Source organism: Cyprinodon variegatus, unplaced genomic scaffold (assembly GCF_000732505.1).
Source record: "Cyprinodon variegatus isolate N-32 unplaced genomic scaffold, C_variegatus-1.0 Scaffold199, whole genome shotgun sequence".
Lineage (NCBI taxonomy): Eukaryota > Metazoa > Chordata > Actinopteri > Cyprinodontiformes > Cyprinodontidae > Cyprinodon > Cyprinodon variegatus.
In genome coordinates, this window is record NW_015150652.1 from 1,156,502 (window position 1) to 1,174,337 (window position 17,836).

Genomic DNA, 17,836 nt, shown 5'->3' on the forward strand with positions numbered 1-17,836 from the left:
ATTCAGTAAACCCTCTGTTTAGTGTATGCCAGAGATGGAGGGCTGCCTCCGAATTTTGCCAAGGCCGTGGTCCGTGTGGAGATACAAGACATGAACGATAACGGCCCCATCTTTGCGAAGTCATCTTATGAACTCGAAGTGCCAGAAAACCAGGGCCCTGTGGAACTTTGCTTTATCAAGGCCACAGATCCAGACTCGGGTCCCGGTGGAGAACTGGAGTACAGAATCACTGGTGAGAGCAAGCATGCTGTTTCTGATCACTGATTCAAATGATTTTTTCTACTAGCAGGCTAATTACTGTACATTCCTTTAGTTGTGTTGATTTGATAACAGTAAGTTTTACCATTTTTAATTTTTTTGTTTGTCATGCTCGAACTTATCAAGGTAATTTTTATGTCACTGTAATCCAACACTTTTAGACTGCAGTCACAAAACCATCCTAAACTTCTCAATGTTTAAAAGCCTGCTGATGCAAATTTGGAACGTACCAATAAACATCTTGGAAACTCTTTGCTGCCATCTGGTGTTCATTGTATGGACTTTTTTCCACAATGAAAAACCATAACTGGCAAGAATTTCCTAAGCAGAAATATATGTTATAAGTCCATGTAGCACAAGTATCAGCACTAATATAAATAAAATACAATTAGACTGGTAATGTGTTTATATGATATTAAGCCTTATTGTACATAATATAATTTAATTGCATCATATCTAGATTTTTATATCACTTATATATGATACATTCAAATAAACTATCTAAAAACCTATTATATTTGGAAATGGAACAAGGGAAGAAAGCACAGTTCCTTCTTTTTTATATGATTGTAAAGCTGGAAACATTTTTCCTCATATCTGATCATAAAGTTAATGAGGATTTAGTTTAATCTTACATTTTTAATTAGTATGCACATTTTTTGAAGTCACACACTCATTATGTAGAAAATCTTCACAACAGAAAGACCACTGACTCGCCTGGGTTATTTCATGGTCAAAAGTAGAAGGAAAGAAAATAATGTTTTTTTTTGTTTTGTTTTTTCTGTATCATCTTTGCAGAGGGGGACCCTGATGGAGCTTTGCAACTCCACCCCAACACAGGGGCCCTCTCCACGTCACGTGGACTTGACAGAGAGACAAAAGCAAACTATAACTTGAAGGTGGTGGCCACAGATCACGGGAGCCCCCCTCTTAGTGCTACTGTCACAGTTAACCTTAAAGTGTTAGACGTCAATGACAACAGCCCTGTTTTTAAAAGAAACAGCTACAACGTGGAAGTCTCTGAGGATGCTGCTAAGGGTTTTCAAGTTCTTCAGGTGAGCCAGATATTCAAAGGGTAATGAGAGCTTTAAATAAGCACACAGTTTACATTTTGATGAATATTATATTTCCTTGTCTTTCTTAGGTGTCAGCAACAGATGCTGATGATGACCTTAATGGGAAGGTCCTGTATTTTCTCAGCCATGAAGCACATGGAGCCTTCGCTGTTGATGAGGAGAGAGGTGTTATCACCACCTCAGCGCCTCTTGACCGGGAAAAAACTGCATCTTACAGCTTCCAGGTGTTTGCTGTTGACCTTTCCCCTGCTGCTCCCAAAAATTCTTCTGCTCAGGTAAAAAGGAGTGATGGTGGCAAATTGCTCGACTTACATAGTGGTTTCATTCTCCTAACTGATGGTACGTCTACCTACCTACAGGTGACCGTAACAATACTTGACGTCAACGATAACGCCCCCTTCTTCATACAAGACCCTTTGATCATCGAAGTGTCCAGCAGGCGTTCACAGCGCGTTTTAGCCACCATGAAGGCTGAGGATAAAGATTTTGGTGCCAACGGTTCCGTGTTTTATCGCTTTGCCACATCTGTGAGGGGCTTCAGCATCAACTCGCTCACAGGGGAGATCCAGGCCACCGAGCCGCTAAGGGACCTGACCCAGGCTCAGAGGACCTTGATAGTGGAAGCCATGGATCAAGGCAGCCCGGCCCAGTCTGCACAGGGGGTAGTGGTGATTTATGTAAAGGAAGTAGAATACAACGGCATTCGATTCTCAAGGAATGCTCGAGATGTCAGCTTACAGGAAAATGCTGAAAAAGGTTCGAGAGCAATGTTCAGTTTAGAGAATCATATTATTTCTCAGTTTATTTGTTCTAATAACTAAGGATTCAGGCTTTAAATTCCAGGCACAGCAGTGGCTCAGGCTCAGGCCCAGTATCCAGATGGCACACGGAAGGGGATCAGCTATAGTCTCTTTAGTGGAAACAGAAAGCAGGCTTTCAGTATCAGCTCCTCAACAGGTGAGAATTTCCACTTTTGTAGAGACGTGATGATGTGCAAAGCAATGCCAGTTTGATGACCTTCCCCATCCTTTTGTTCAGTAAGCATTTCCATCTCCCATCTGCCCTGCAGGTGAAATCTGGGTGCAGAGCTCCCAAGGACTAGACTTTGAGGACAGTCCCCGACTCCGTCTTGTAGTGAAAGCTGAAACGGTGTCATCCACTTCGTTCATGGCCATTAATTTGGTCCTTCAGGATGTCAATGACAACCAGCCTCGCTTCCAGCTGCAGAACTATGTTGCTTACATGAAAGAAGCACAAGGATATGAAATGCCAATTATACAGGTGTCCAAAATTCCCAAAAGATTGCCTAACATTATTGTTCTACACTGACTGTTTCAGAGGCTAAATTAGATTATTGAATATTTTTTCCTTACCTAAATCTTTTCAAAAGGTGCTGGCTGAAGACGTGGACCAAGGCCAAAATGGTCAGGTGACATACTCCATCCAGTCCTCAAGCATGAGTGGCCTGTTTAAGATTGATCCAGTGACAGGAAGCATCACCACAGCTGCCATCATGGACAGGGAGATCTTTACAACAACCAAGTGAGAGAAAAAAAAAGCACTTTAGATAAACATCCATGAAAGGATAGAATCTTTTAACAATATATATTAAAATTGAACAATACATTTATTTTCTCTGTCAGTGCGTTACTAATTTTGGAATATCACACATCTCATTGCTGACAAGACTCTTTAGATTAAATCGTTGTGTCATGTCCTGGGTATAGCAAGTTGGATAGACCTCCCTGTAAAATTGACCTGCCTGAGGTCAGTTCAATTCAAAAATACTTTACTAACTACAAAGGGAAATTAAATATTTCAGTAACCTATGGACAGTTTGTCAAGGAGAGGTTATAGGTGATTATAGCTGTAGGCAGGAAGGGTTTATTGGTTTGTCTTCTGCTAAGTGAAAGCAAAATGTACATCTTCAGCACCCAAAACTGAATGCGCATTTGAAGGCAATGCTTTAATTGCACAGATTTATGTTCTCTACTTACAAAAAACTAACATCTCTGCACAACTCATCTCTCTGCCCACTCATAGGCTAGTAGTTACTGCGACAGATAGAGGAAGTCCACGACTGGCCGGTTTAGCCACGCTAACAGTGATAATTGTTGACCAAAATGACAACAGTCCCACTATTCCGTTACCCCAGGAGGTTCGCATCCCAGAAAGTAAGCATTTCAGTTTTAATAAGCTATATTTTATGTTAATCATCCATTGTTGACCGCAGCTAACAGATGCATGTCTCTTTGCTTCATTTGTTGTCAGATACGCTAATCGGCACGGAGATCACTCTTGTGACAGGCAACGATGTGGACTCCAGTCCTGCGCTCTCTTACTCCTTGCAGCTTGACCCTACATCCTTAGGCAAATTTGGGATCCATCGTTACAGTGGAGGCGTGTCACTGACGGCCCCTCTGGACTTTGAAGAGAAGACATGGTACACCCTGACAGTCAGAGCCACAGACAGCCAGCACCAAACTGAGGCCAACATTACAATATTGGTGGAAGATATTAACGACAATGCACCTGTATTCACCCATGATCTCTATCAGGTAGGACGGCCTATGAAGCAAGTCAAGAAAATGCTTTTCTTTTTTTTTTTTGCACCTATATGTATGTAAAATTATTAAACTCATTGTTTTAATGGGCACTATAAATTATGTTTGCATAAGTAAACGCGCACAGTCATTTATTTACATTTTTGACCTCTATTCACCCCTAAAGACTTGACACTACAATAAATTTAAATCCAGAAATTGTCGTTGCACCACACAGCTTTAAAACTGCTGTAAAAACATACAGGCACGTTGCCTGTGTGCACACTCTGTGGGTGATAAAAGTTAACTGCCTAATTTTAACAGGGGGAAACTTGTAGAGATGAGTATACATAAACTGTGTCAGGAAATTACCTCAACATTAGCACACACTGAGGAAAAGCAGGGACTGTGTTATGGTATGCGCTCCCCCCCCATCTCTGAGGCTACTGCCTGTTGCCCTCTTGACTTGTATTTGGAAGATTTAATATTTATGTGGTGGTGTGGTCTTATTTTACCCTGTAGATCAAATACTTTTGATTTATATCCTTTTTTTAAAGACAACAATGAATCATACTACCAACACAGACTTTTTTTTAACAACTTTGTGCGTCTTTCCATTTGTAAAGAAAAGGTCTATGTGAGTTTTGTTGTGCTGTCTATAAATGGATCTGTTTTTAAGTATATATATAATAAAATATATAAATGAAAAAAAATAAAGAAAATATTCACTAGTTGTAAAAACAAATATTTATTGGCAGATTACCCTACCTGAGCACACGCCACCTGGAAGTGCAGTTATCACAGTAACAGCAACTGACAGGGACTCTGGAGATAATGGGAGGATCACCTACAGAGTGATGTCATCCACTCAGGAGGGTTTCTATATAAACCCCGGCAACGGTGAGCTATCTTTACTCCTCAGTTTTTAGCATTAGTTTATTTTTATCACATGTGTACAGAATTTTAAATAACCTTTTCTGTCCAGGAACCTTGTTTATCAATCACCAAGCCGAGTTTGACCCTGAACGTCCAGCCGTTAACATTGTCATTGAAGCTCGAGACGGAGGCTCGCCTTCACTCTCCGCTCTCACTACAGTCCAGGTTCAGATTTCTGACGTCAACGACAACGCTCCAGTGTTTCACCAGTCAGAGTATAGGTTCGTCAATATTTATTCAAAGTTGGATCTCAGTTTATTAAGATATCATTGAAAAGTTTGCTAGTTTCAGAAACTTCCTTCTAAAAGTAAAATGTTTATATAATATAGATTCTTTAATACACAGACTGATATATTCTAAGCTTTAATTTTTTCACTTTTGATGACTATTTCTTACAGTTAAGACAAATCCAAAATTTGGTTTCTGGGTAAAGAATTACATGAGACCAGTGGTTCTTAAAGAACAATATTAAGCTTTATAAAATTATATGCAAGTAATCTACAGTAGTGATTCCCAACAGGGGGTACTCGTACTCCTAGTGGTCCAGGGGTGCACTGCAAGGGGTACATGAAAATGTTTTATTGCTCAGGTAATAAAATAAAATAGGGCTGGATCTGTTCTACTTTATGAGGACCCAACTAAAATATAAAACAAGCATTTTTCAACCAAAAAGTAAATTATTCCTGTATTTTTAAGTATCATTCCCAAGCATCAAAACCAAGCAGAGTAATGGACTCGATGTAGAGAACAGCCAGAAACTGTTATGAAAACATTTAAATCAACACTGAATCGAATTTTAGCTCAAGTGATTGAAATTAAACCAAATTCTTGTGAGATTTTCTAACAATACCAGAACCTAATGTCTGCCAAATATTGACAAATATAAAAAGAGTTTCTATAATGTTTAGGTCATAATAGTAATACAAGTAATGAAATAAGTTTGTGATGATTAAATTATTAAATCATTCTAGTTATTCTCAGGGCATGTTAGTCTAGTCTCAAATTTGATCTTTTGTTGTTTTCTGTGTTCAGGGCTACAGTGGCTGAAGACACCGTTCCAGGGTTAACCATTCTTACCTTTGAGGCCTTTGACAGTGACCTGTCACGAGAAAACTGTGGCTTTGACTTTGCCATTGCGAGTGGAAATGAAGGAAATGCGTTTCAGATTGAGAGCAGTGTACGTTTCCTAGAAGGACGGGGCTTTCAAACAGTAGGAACTCTGTTACTGGCTGAGAGGCTTGACTTTGAAACCAAGTCGCTTTATAACCTCACTGTGGTGGTGTCAGACCGAGGTGTCCCACAAAGGAGCTCCAGTGTCGCTGCAGTCATAACAATTGCCGATGTTAACGATAACCCCCCAGTGTTCACTAGAGCAGAATATACTGTGTCTCTCAGTGAGGGAGCCACCTCGGGGACTGAGATCATAAGACTGACTGCAACAGGTAGGAACATCTTTTGTTTTTATATTCTTACCTAGTTTAGTTACTGTTATTACATTTTTATATGTTTCTTTTGTCTCCATTTACAGACCCAGACTCAACTCCAAATGCTGAAGTCCAATATTCCATCAGCTCTGGAAATGAGGTGAACTTATTTTCCATTGATCAATGGACGGGAGCTCTAAAGCTTGAGCAAACACTTGACCGGGAGCAACAGTCAACTCACGTCTTTATCATTCAAGCCACAGATGGTCATGGTCATTTTGCTCTAGCTCCAGTCATTGTTGAAGTAAAGGATGTAAACGACAACCATCCATTCTTTCCAGTGGAGTTCCTGACAGCCAGTATACGGGAAAACCAACCGGTAAACTCAGCTGTGACTGTCCTCCATGCCATAGACCATGACACTGGTGTTTTTGGCCAACTGAAGTATTTTATGGTCGAAAGGTCTGGAAAAGGAAGAGACAACTTTGTTGTCGACCAGAATTCAGGAGAAGTCAGAAGTAAAAATATATTTGACTATGAGAAAGTAAACTCGTTTAGTTTCCAAGCATTAGCTGTGGATTCAGGCAACCATTCAGCCACTGTAACCGTACAGGTGTTTGTTACAGGTGAGGACGAGTATGACCCACTATTTACTTCCACACAGTTTTCATTTGAAGTGCCAGAGGGAGCAAAGAAAGGTCAAAGCATTGGTCAGGTTCAAGCACAGGATGAAGATGGAGGAGTGGATGGTGTGGTTCTCTATTCCCTGACTTCCAACTCTCCATATTTCGATATAAATAAAACTACAGGGGTGGTTTTTCTCAAGACAGACAGTTCCAGCAGCAGCAGTGGATCAGGCCAGGCTAAACAGGAAACCAGGGTAATGACCCTGGATGTGAAGGCTCACAGTCCACTTGATACATCACGCTCTACTACAGCCGAGATCACCATTGATGTCACTAACACCAACTTCGGCTTGGCTGCTGATGTTAACATACTGCTTATTATCATCATTGCTGTGTCTCTGGGAATTATCATATTGCTTGTAGTTTTGGCTGTGGTGATTTTCTTTGTCAAATCACACAGAAGGAAAAAGGATCAAGATGCAGCAAACAGGACTCTTGCATCAGGAACTGCCTTACAGAAACTGGATGAATGCACTCCAGGACCAGGAGGTGACAGTATCTACCACCAAACTCTGCCAGGTTATGCTGCTGATCAAGGAGGAGCCGGGGGTGGTCCCTACCCTAGAGGGGGCTCTTTGGATCCCTCTCACTCCAGTGGTAGAGGATCGGCTGAGGCAGCAGAGGATGATGAGATCCGGATGATTAACGAGTACCCTCGTGTTGCCTCAATTACCTCATCTATGCAGGAACACATATCTGCCAGAGGACCTGATTCTGGAATTCAGCAAGATGCCGACCAGCTTTCTGACATTTCCTGTGAACCTGCTGCTTTGGAGGGCAGCAGCTGGTTCAAAGGGAAGAAGTTAGGAGGCAGTCTGAGTGGGACCTTGCTTTCTGGTCAGCTCCCTGTTTACAGGGATGAAGGAGGTGGCTACCTAGGAGTAGGTCGTGGTCTGAACATTTCTCTCCCAAAGGATTATGCTTTCCCTGAGGACGGTAAACCTTCGGTGGACGGTTCTCTTACTGCTATTGTCGCAAGTGATGAGGAGCTTCGTGGAAGTTATAATTGGGATTACCTACTCAATTGGTGCCCTCAGTTTCAACCTCTTGCCAATGTTTTCACAGAGATTGCTCGGCTAAAAGATGAAACCGCACAGCAAAGTCAGAACCCTCGACAGCCCTTTCAACCCAAGCCCAAAATAGATCCCAAACCTAGAATTGACCCACCACCTCTTATTACATCAGTGGCTCACCCAGGGGCTATGACAGTACCTCCAAAAGTCCCTGTTATTGGGCGAACATTCCCCCACTTGTCCTCTCTACGAAGGTCCCCCATTAGCCATGAAGGATCAATTTCCTCTGCAGCAATGTCGCCAAGCTTCTCTCCTTCTCTGTCCCCTTTGGCTGCTCGGTCACCAGCTGTTTCTCCATTTGGTGTAAACCAAGGCCCCTCTGCATCAATGATCAGCACCAGAGAGCCCTCACTTGAGCAAAGTCCAGATCATGAGATGAGAATATGATCTGAACTATTTAGAGAGGGATTCTTTGAGAAGGACAACATGAACCCCTAATGAATTTGAGCTCCCTCTAGATGTGTTTTTAAGCATCAATTGTACTTTTCAGAAACCACAGACTTCATTATAAGAGCAAGAGTTTTGTAGATGTGCAGATCAACATTTACTTCGAATGTTGCTTTTTGGACAAATAAAAACTTTGCATTTATGCATTGGATTGTTCTTCAGATGCCTGGTTTGACAAGACCAACCAAAGTGTTTTTGTTTTTCCAAGTGACGCAGGTCTTTTCGAACTGATCTGGGTCACAAGGCCCTAAAGTCAGAGATCTCTTAGGATGTAGATAGATGAATGTGTTGTTTTCATGTTTACCTCACTGGCTGGCCAGAGAGCTAAAGATCCTCTCTTCGTCTCAATGGACCTTTTTTTACACTACAGTATTAAACTTGTCTTGTGGGTTCTTTATAAAATGACTTCTGGACATGATTGACCTGCCAAGGCATCACATAGTGAAACAGCAGTGGAGATTTCCTTTGGTTCAAATGACTTTTGTGTGATTTTATTTTTATATTTTTATACAAATATATGATTTCAGGTCTATTATTCCACATTGAGAGGTTATTGTTTTTGTGTATGTATTTGCATGTATGTATATTTGTATGTATCTCTTACATTTTAGAGACTCTTGTGACAGTTGTGTGCGAGTGGAAAATGTTTTTTTGTAGAATTATTTATATGAATATAAGGAATTTCTGCCACAATTTGACAACAGGAAATCAAGCAATGCTCACTTTGAACTGCTTTTTACCTGTTATGTCTTTAAGGTTTCTATTTCTTGGGTGAACTTATTAAGTATCCCAAATCCAAAACAAAGGTCAAGTTAATATACATCATCAATATGTACTTAGTAGTAAAAGCATTTGTGCTCTCTAAGGTCTTGTCCTTGTTTTTGCAAGGCTCTAAGAAATAAATGTTATAGTTTTTAAAAGCCTGTCAATCTTTCTTTTAAATGGTTCCATATTTATAAGAAAACTGTATTTTGGAGTTGAGCAGTTGAGTGTGTGGGTTGTACCAATATTAAACCAAATCCTCTCCGGGGATTTTAGAGGTGTTTAGTTGAAGTCGGTGTGGAGTTGCATCCCACTCTTTTGAAAAAGACATTATCAGAGCAATCTCAATACAGAAAAAAATATATATTGATATCAAGATTCAGAAACCACCGATAATTGCTTATCACCACCCTTAGGGACAAAACAGTCTCCTCTAACACGTAAATGCAGTCCTGTATAGAGGAGTTTATCAGAAATTAAATCCAGAATGTTGTAGTTTAAAGGACGGTATGGGCTGCATGTAATCATCTTGGGTGTGCTGCTCATGCCAAGGTGGACAAAATTGGCTCCTTAAAAACAATTTCTATTCTGGAATAACTCACTGTCATGCAGTGCCATCCCATAACAGTATGTCTGTTAAAAATGTTTGTTTCAAATAATACCCTGTGAAATTTACTCCAACCCCTTTTTTCCCCTTATACAAGCTGTCTGCCATTGGGAGAAAGAATTTTCCAACACTGCTGTTCAATTCTTTGACCCACAAATGCAGTTTACTTATAAGTGTGCCATCTTATAAAAAACATAAAATATTTTTAAGGACCATGACATTTATTTCAGAAAAGTATTATTACAAGACAGAAGGAACCAACTAAAAACAAATGTCCACAATCTGACCTTCTCCAAATAATCAGTATTATGTTTTGGTGTGTGCTTAAGCACAATGGCACATTTCCATTCAGGGACATCGGAATTTGCTGATCACCTATGTGTCTTTGACAGAAAGTGCTTCCTGAACTACATTCACATCATTAAATTAAAGGTGTTGAACTACAAAGGTCTGCATATTATATTAATGAAAATGATGTCCCATAAAAGCTATTATTTTTTAATCTGCTATGGTATAACCTTACAAGAAAACGACAAAAACAAAACACTGTTTATTTGTGTTTGCAACTAAAGCCATTTTCTAAAACTTCCTAGTAAAAAATAAAGATAAAAACAGCTGAGAATTTTCTGAGTCCAAAACAAGCATATTCAGGATGGTATGAAAGTATTCAGCTGAAGGGGTTTTCTCGTTGGGGTTTTCTGGGCCTGTCCTAAAGGGGAGGAGCCACCAGAACTTAGCCAGAACTTTAATAACTATGTCGAATTGATTGGCCTGAGATGCCTTTGGATCCCCAAAATGAAATGAAATGTGTTGGGAAAATTGTGTCTGAGAAAGTGGAGGGAAAAACACAACTTTTCACTTGTTTTTTGTTTTGTATTCTGGAGAATTTGTAAAAAACATACTGAAGATGTTAAATGATCTTAGATTTATTAGGCAAGTTTCATAATGTAAAAAGAAAAAAATCCACTGTCAACTAAATACTTCGTTTGACTGCTTAGGGGTCTCCAAATGCAGTCCTCCAATATCAAATGAGTCGCTCATTTAAGGCTATTGCTGCAGTTCATGGCATCCTTAGAGTTCAACCATTTGATTCAGCTCTTTTCTTGTAGGGTTCTTTTTAATTTTCCAGGGGAGTAGCTGTCGACCACTGGAGTTGATGACCTCTGGTAAAAAGCTGAATTTGTACTGTTTTCTTTAAAATCACACAGATCATGCTACTCTAAGTAATGTATTTTAACATGGTTTTTAATAATATCTCTTCCAACTTCACTCCCAGTTGGTGAAACAGTAGCAGTGTTATTCGGGGATACAGACTGCACTTTGGCAGTCAAAGCAGAGTGATCCAGTGTTAAGCAAGTTCTGACCCTACATTTTAAACCAAGTTGGAGAAATGTAGCACATAAGCCAAACAAAAGGGAAGTAAATGCCTCAGTGCACAATCCCAAATGAATGTACAGGAATTTGGAGACTAATGCAGTATTTGTGTCCGTTTTACTTTTAAGTTTAATGCATTTAATGATTTCATTTCAGTAAATCTGATTTTCAGCCACATTAAAATGTGCTGTTTTTTGTTTCTATAATGTTTTCCAGACTTTATCCCCCATCCCGGTTTTTCAGCTATGGGCCTAAAGAATATCATTTTCTTCATACAGCCAAGCCACATTGTGTGGATCTCCCCTTTTATTCCAACAAGTGTTGCTACCTCTGTTTTAGTTCATTATCATACCATGTTTTTCATGCAAAGCTGCTGGTGACATGCAGAGATGATTTCATGGATTCTCAAAAGGTGTTGTGTTGATGGGCAGTGATTTAAATACCAATTCCAGTGACTGATCAGTGAACTGAGGCCAGCAGAAATGATGAGACAAACTGTTCCTGTATTTAAAGCAAATAATAAATTCCTACTGATCTTTTTTGACAAACTGGAGTCAGACCTCATTTTTATAGGGAATAATCCAAGACCACAAGAGAAGAAAAGGCTGCTAACAGGTACTGTACAAGGTTCTGATTAAAGAAAAAAAAAAAAATAGAAATTTATAAATTAACATGCATTTGGTACAAAACAATGTTTGCATTTGTTACAAGCTAATTTTAAAACAATCAACTACATTTTGTTGCTTTCAGTGATCATTTAAAAAAGGAAAAAATGTGTATTATAGAATTGAACTACAAGGTGTGGTGTATGTGCTAAAGTACCAAACTTCTGTACGGGGCAACCCATTTTTTTCTAATTGTATACTTTAATATACCCTAATAGTGGCCAAAGGGTAACATTTTTGTTGGCTGACACACTTTGAAGAAGGTTCTATTGTCAAATCAAACTAACTTTGTGTCACCATGTCTTGGTGTTTGGGTTTGTTTTTCTGTTGTGTTCTGTTTACATCTCTGTTAAAAATGTCTTCTGTTTAGATAGTGTCTATTTCTTTATGTTAACCTTCATGTTCATTAGCCTTTCTATTTCTGCTGCCCACTTTCCATAATTATTCATGCCCACTTCTATTAAGTTAATTCAACCCACCTATTCCTACCAATCCCACTCATGTCTCTAAGTTGTTTATCTGTTATTTAGCTTCCTGATTTGTCTTTCTTTCTGCCTGATCCTGAAACTGCCATCCATGTTCTGTTTTCTTTGTGACCTGTGGTACATTTTATCCTTTATATTTCCTTAAATGCTTACATTCAGCATGCCACCCCAGAGATCCTGTCTGGGCCAGCATATAAACCGACATTTAATCACTATGAACTTTCCAGCCTACATGCAGAGTTATGTGCATCAGAAAATGAAAACTGTATATTCCCATAAAAAAACAATCACAACAGTGAGACATTGTGGGAATGGTAAAATTGTGTTACATCCATGTTGTAAAGGGAAAAAAAAGTTGGTTAAAAATGTAAAAAAAATATATATATATTTAAAATCAATTAGTTAAACTCAACAGGACAATGCATGGAGTATCTTGTCAATAAAACTACACAATAATTAATTATGCTGGATCTGTTTTTAAAGGAAACGTTTAAATGAGATTGGTAATTTTTAAATTACTACGTAGAAGATCAAAGTGGGGAGGGGAAGACCAAAAGACCTTCAACTCTGGTTGCAGTAAATAGTTGTTCAATAAATAGTTGATTAAGAATGGCTCAAACATGCACATATTTTAGATTTTTATTTGTGTACAATTCCTATACTTTCTCCACCTAGTTATTCTGCATTAGTTTGTGTTTGTACAATTTATAAAATCCTATAAACACTTAGCTCTATTAATATGTCTACAAAGAATAATAACACAGACTCAGCCTTGACCTACATAATCACCTGCAAACAAAGTAGTAGTTACAGTCTGCTGCCTCAAGATTTATTTTGCAGCCTGCGGCCTCACTAGTCCCACACCAATAAATAATCACAGGCACACAGATAAATTAGCTTGAGACTGCTGCTCTGTGACACGCATGTCCCACTGCAACCTCTGTAGCTATAATAGCTGGCCCAGATTCTGTTCTTGAGGGAACAAATTGGACTGTTTCTTTTGCATTAAACATACAACAGAATTTTGTTTAAGGCAGAACAATGCCCCCTGAAGAACAAGAAATCAAATTTTAAATTTCTACTTCGTGCAAAATGCAGGACTCTACTTTGCAAAAAAAGCTGGGAGAGAGTTTGTGTTCTGTCTACTATTACAATGTGTTTCACCAGCAATATTTCCAACCTGACGTTTCCAGCTAGCAGTAAAATGTTTTATAATCAACTTTTTTGGAGAAAGAAAGTAAAAAACATAATTTACAAGCTCAAGTACATAATTAAACAGGATCATTAACCTTAAAGTCATAGATTGAACTGCTCATGACATCTTCATTTTCTATACTATTTTAAGCCGGGCATAAACTGTACGATTTTTTCATTCATTGCACCATCTACAGCTCACACTGTACAAAGAAACCGCAAGGTTTAAAAGTTTACAGCCCACGATGTATGTTCTAACACTGTGCGACCCGACAATCTGATGCGATCTACCTGCTTACACTTTACGTCTAAAAAACCCGTCGAACTCAACGCTGCAGTGGGATGGGGTTACTCGGACTCATCTATCCGGAAGCCAAATGAGTAGAACAGGAATATGAAGCTCACTAGTGTGAAATGCATTGCCTTGGCAATTTGTGCAATTTTGTGCTGAAAGCCCGAAAAACAAAGGCCAACGTATTTGGACATTGACATGGCTGAGCAAACGTGGCTACTACGGTCTCGAAATTTTACAGAAAGAACTCAATTTCACTCACACCTCCACCTTGATTCTGTGTTTTCCTCTGAGAGAAAGAAAAGGAATCCTTGTTTGCCCACTGAGCGATTTGCCCACAACAGCGGACTGAATTCCAAACATGCTTGATTTTCACCCGATCAGGAGTTGGTTATGAGTTGCTGATCACCCCTTGCTACCCTTGTACACTACACAACACACGAAGCACAACCGGACTGAAAGTCGGCCCGAAGACTTGAAAATCATCCCGAAAAGGGAAAAAAATCGTACAGTGTAAACCCGGCCTTAGTTAGTCCTGGATTAGGAGGCTCATAGTGGGGCAGGGCTATTTTATAGACTGTTGATCCAAAAGCCAATTTACTATTTACAGGTTAAATAGATAAAGGATGGGCAAAACAATTGATTGTCTTCCTGTTTATAACATAATCTAAGAATAGAGATAAAGGAATGTAAAAAAAACAGTCAAATTAAGTAGATTTTTTGCAAACATGGATAGTTATTGGCAGGAAGGATCCTTTATTTTGCTACTGATCTGGAGCTGGGCTCCCTTAGGTTTTCCAGCCTTCTTTAAATTTGTCTGCTCCTAAGCTCTCAAAGTATTGCCCATAAATATTGATGGAGGAGATAGCTTGAATTTCCTGCTCCTTTCCCCTCCTGCTTCTTTCATGCTCATTTTCTCTTCTTCTTGCTTCTGCTCCTCATCCTCCTTTTAAATCAGCAGGTACTTGCAGAAGTAGTTGAAGTATTAGTTCAGCTTTGGAGATGTTAATCAGCTGCTCCTGAGTAAAAAGAAACCTTGTTGTGGTTGCTATGGTTACACATTATAACAAATGTCCAAAAAGAAAAGTGTGCTACCATAAATCTCTCCAGTTGTATGCCATAAAACAACAACAACAAAAAAGAAACATATGGAGGAACTAAAGCTCTTTTACATAAGTGATTCAAGGGCGTGCTTCGGTGCCGTACTGGTTAGCGCGCACGACCCATGTACGGAGGCCTTAGCCCTCGACGTACTGGGTTCAAACCAGGTTCAAATCCAACCTTTATCCTAACCCCACTGTATAAAAAAAAAAAGAGCTACTCATGGCGTAAAAACTTCAAAAAACAAACAAGAAAAGAAATTCTGCTAAATAGCCACCCCAAAGCAGCTACCTTGCAGTGCAATTCTAGAAACTTTACGCCTAAGTTGCATGTTCAATGTGAATACTTTTAAGCTTCTACATAAAAGCAATTTAATTTAAAAAATGAATATCTTATGAAATTTTAGCTGTTATAGTACATCTCAGTGAAATGAAAGGAGCGCTCGCTATTCTCTGCAACTATATCTGTGTTATTACGATCTATGACAAGTTTGTTTTTCCTGGAGTTCCAGTACATACGCTCCTGTGTACCCCCTTTCAGCCAATATGACAGAAAAAAAGAAAACAAAGGAAACAGGTCAGAGCTTGTAGAGTCAGATGCAAGTGGGGTATTTTGGCCTTTGATATCTTCAACAAATATCCCTAAAAATCTTTTAGCTTACCCAGTGCGTACAAGAACCAAATCCCATAGGAAAAACTATTAGCTCTCTAAGAAGGATAGAATTTCCAGGTAGTTTTACACATATGTTTTTACTCATACAGTATAGTTAAAACTGCTCCGTTAAAGAATTACATTGTTTCAGTTAATTGCTTTCAGTCATGTTTGTTGTGCACCAAAATAAAAGCATATGCTGGTCAATTAAGGAAGGCTATTACAGTATAAGTAGCCCTCAAGATACAATTGCATCTTTGTGGATTCAACTTCACAGCACTTCAGCTGCTGGAAAGGTAGTGTTTTTTTACAATCACAGTTTGAGAAACTAGCCTTAAATGTCAGAAAATGATCCCCAAATGTTTGGAACTGAAACAAACCCTCTGGAACACTTGCATTTTGATATATCATGTTCTCAACAAATGTAATATTCTAAACAAGCACACTCTGTTAAAAGGCCTGTTTTATTTCCATTAGGGCTGGAAAATTTGCAGCTGTGCTCCCTGGGAATCCACTGCAAACCATCACTTCTGACAGGGAAATTAGTGTCTAAGTACTCATTCATTTGGACATTGATTAGCCCAGTTTCATTAGATGATGAATCTGTGGATTCCCATAACTATTCGGCTATGTAAAATGTCAGTAGGTAAATAAAGATAAGTTTTTAAAGGTGCCTACCACCTGATAAAGCGTTGAATGTAGGTCAAAGAAGAGAGAGGGAAAATACAGACCAGATCTCTGAAAGTAACTGTTTTTATTGCCTCTTTAAGCTGGGCTTGAGCCTCTGCAGGGATTTCCAGCTTTAATTTGAAAGAAAAGCCATTTTAAAGATGCATAAATAGCAAGTATAGGACGCAAACATTTATAATTCCAGAGTAGATATATCGATGCCAAACACCACCTGCAGTTTTTATTTATTTTCTAAAAGCTGAACCAAATTTTCACATGAAGCCGACTTAAAAAGATGTATGCAGTTGCTTCTATTTAGTTTTACATGTTTCAAAGTTAAAGACTTCAAACTACAGGGTATCAGATTTGTTGACAGTGTGCAAGAAATATTTAATGGCTTCACAATATGAACTACTGCTTGTATACATATAAAAAAAATTACAGTTTTCTTTTCATTTCCATACATTTTTAGTGTTGCTACATCTTTTTTAAGTTAAATTAATATTCAATTTTGCACTAAGGTGCTCTGTTTTGGTCATCCTGCTTTGTTAAAGATTATAACAAGTTTTTAATTGGTTAAGATCCAACTATTTTCTGCTCATCAACCCAACATTTCAATATGTCCTATGTCAAAGTGTCTTATTTATTGAAGTTTTGATAAAAATTTTTATTCATGAGTCAGCCTACTCCAAACATGGTTGGTTATGAGGGCTACACGGTGGCACAGTTTGGAGCACTGTTGCCTTGCTGCAAGAAGGTTCAATTCCTGTGCATGCGGGGGTTCTTTCCAGGTACTCTAGTTTCCTTACACAGTCCAAAAACATGACTGTTAGGTTAAAAAAACCCTCTCTTAACTGGTGTGAGTGTGTGTGTGTATGTGTGCATGGTAATATGTCTTTGTGTGTCTTGATGTTGCCCTGTGACAGACTGGCGACCTGTCCACCATATACACCACCTTATGCCCATAACTGTTGGAGATAGGCACCGGCCCCAATGTGACTCTGGAGAAGGAGAAGATGGATAGGTGGGCATGGGATGGTTCAACTTCACCTTCTTTATCTTTAAAAGGACTCTGCATTAACTCAAATTCCTTTGCCCAATATTTTTATTGCAGACTTTATTCCTCACCAGAACCTGTGCTCTCCTCTGATTAAAACATTGTCCCTGTCATGACAATGCCTCTGAGGGATGGCCTAGTTGCTCATTTCATTCACCTGCCTAACTCTGACCAGTTTCGAATTCCCACACATCTAATCCACCTGCTCCTGCTTCTATATATACAGCTGCCCAAGCTATTGGGGCCAGATTATTGATGCAGGATCATTGCTGATGCTTTTTAGCGTTTTGTAGTGTTCCTGATATCCTGACCTGTTCTGCTTTTCAACCACTGAGCCTGCTTGTTCCCATCTGAATGTTCAATCTGAATTCTCTGTGTACTCCTGGAACCCTGAACCGGCCTGTTCCTGTTGTGATCGGTATCCCTGACCAGGCTTCAGACCCCTGGACCTCTGAGTCTTCCTGTTCTTATCTATTTCCCTGATCTGGCTCAGAGTCCTGTTTTTTCTCCGGGACTACAGCATCGGGGACACTCTG

At 39.2% G+C, this 17,836-nt stretch overlaps 1 protein-coding gene across 1 annotated transcript in view; it reads left to right on the top strand.

The window, feature by feature from the left end:
* LOC107087924 (protocadherin-16-like) overlaps positions 1-11,742 on the top strand; it is a 108,322-nt gene extending 96,580 nt beyond the window's left edge. The window contains exons 17-29 of the mRNA XM_015379768.1: positions 23-232; positions 1,057-1,313; positions 1,403-1,609; positions 1,694-2,090; positions 2,178-2,291; positions 2,404-2,615; positions 2,725-2,876; positions 3,378-3,508; positions 3,606-3,892; positions 4,636-4,777; positions 4,863-5,034; positions 5,846-6,255; positions 6,342-11,742. Of these exons, the coding sequence (XP_015235254.1) occupies positions 23-232; positions 1,057-1,313; positions 1,403-1,609; positions 1,694-2,090; positions 2,178-2,291; positions 2,404-2,615; positions 2,725-2,876; positions 3,378-3,508; positions 3,606-3,892; positions 4,636-4,777; positions 4,863-5,034; positions 5,846-6,255; positions 6,342-8,383 (4,733 nt within the window). The 3' untranslated portion in view covers positions 8,384-11,742. The remainder of the gene's footprint in view (positions 1-22; positions 233-1,056; positions 1,314-1,402; positions 1,610-1,693; positions 2,091-2,177; positions 2,292-2,403; positions 2,616-2,724; positions 2,877-3,377; positions 3,509-3,605; positions 3,893-4,635; positions 4,778-4,862; positions 5,035-5,845; positions 6,256-6,341) is intronic.
* The last annotated feature ends 6,094 nt before the right edge of the window (positions 11,743-17,836 follow it).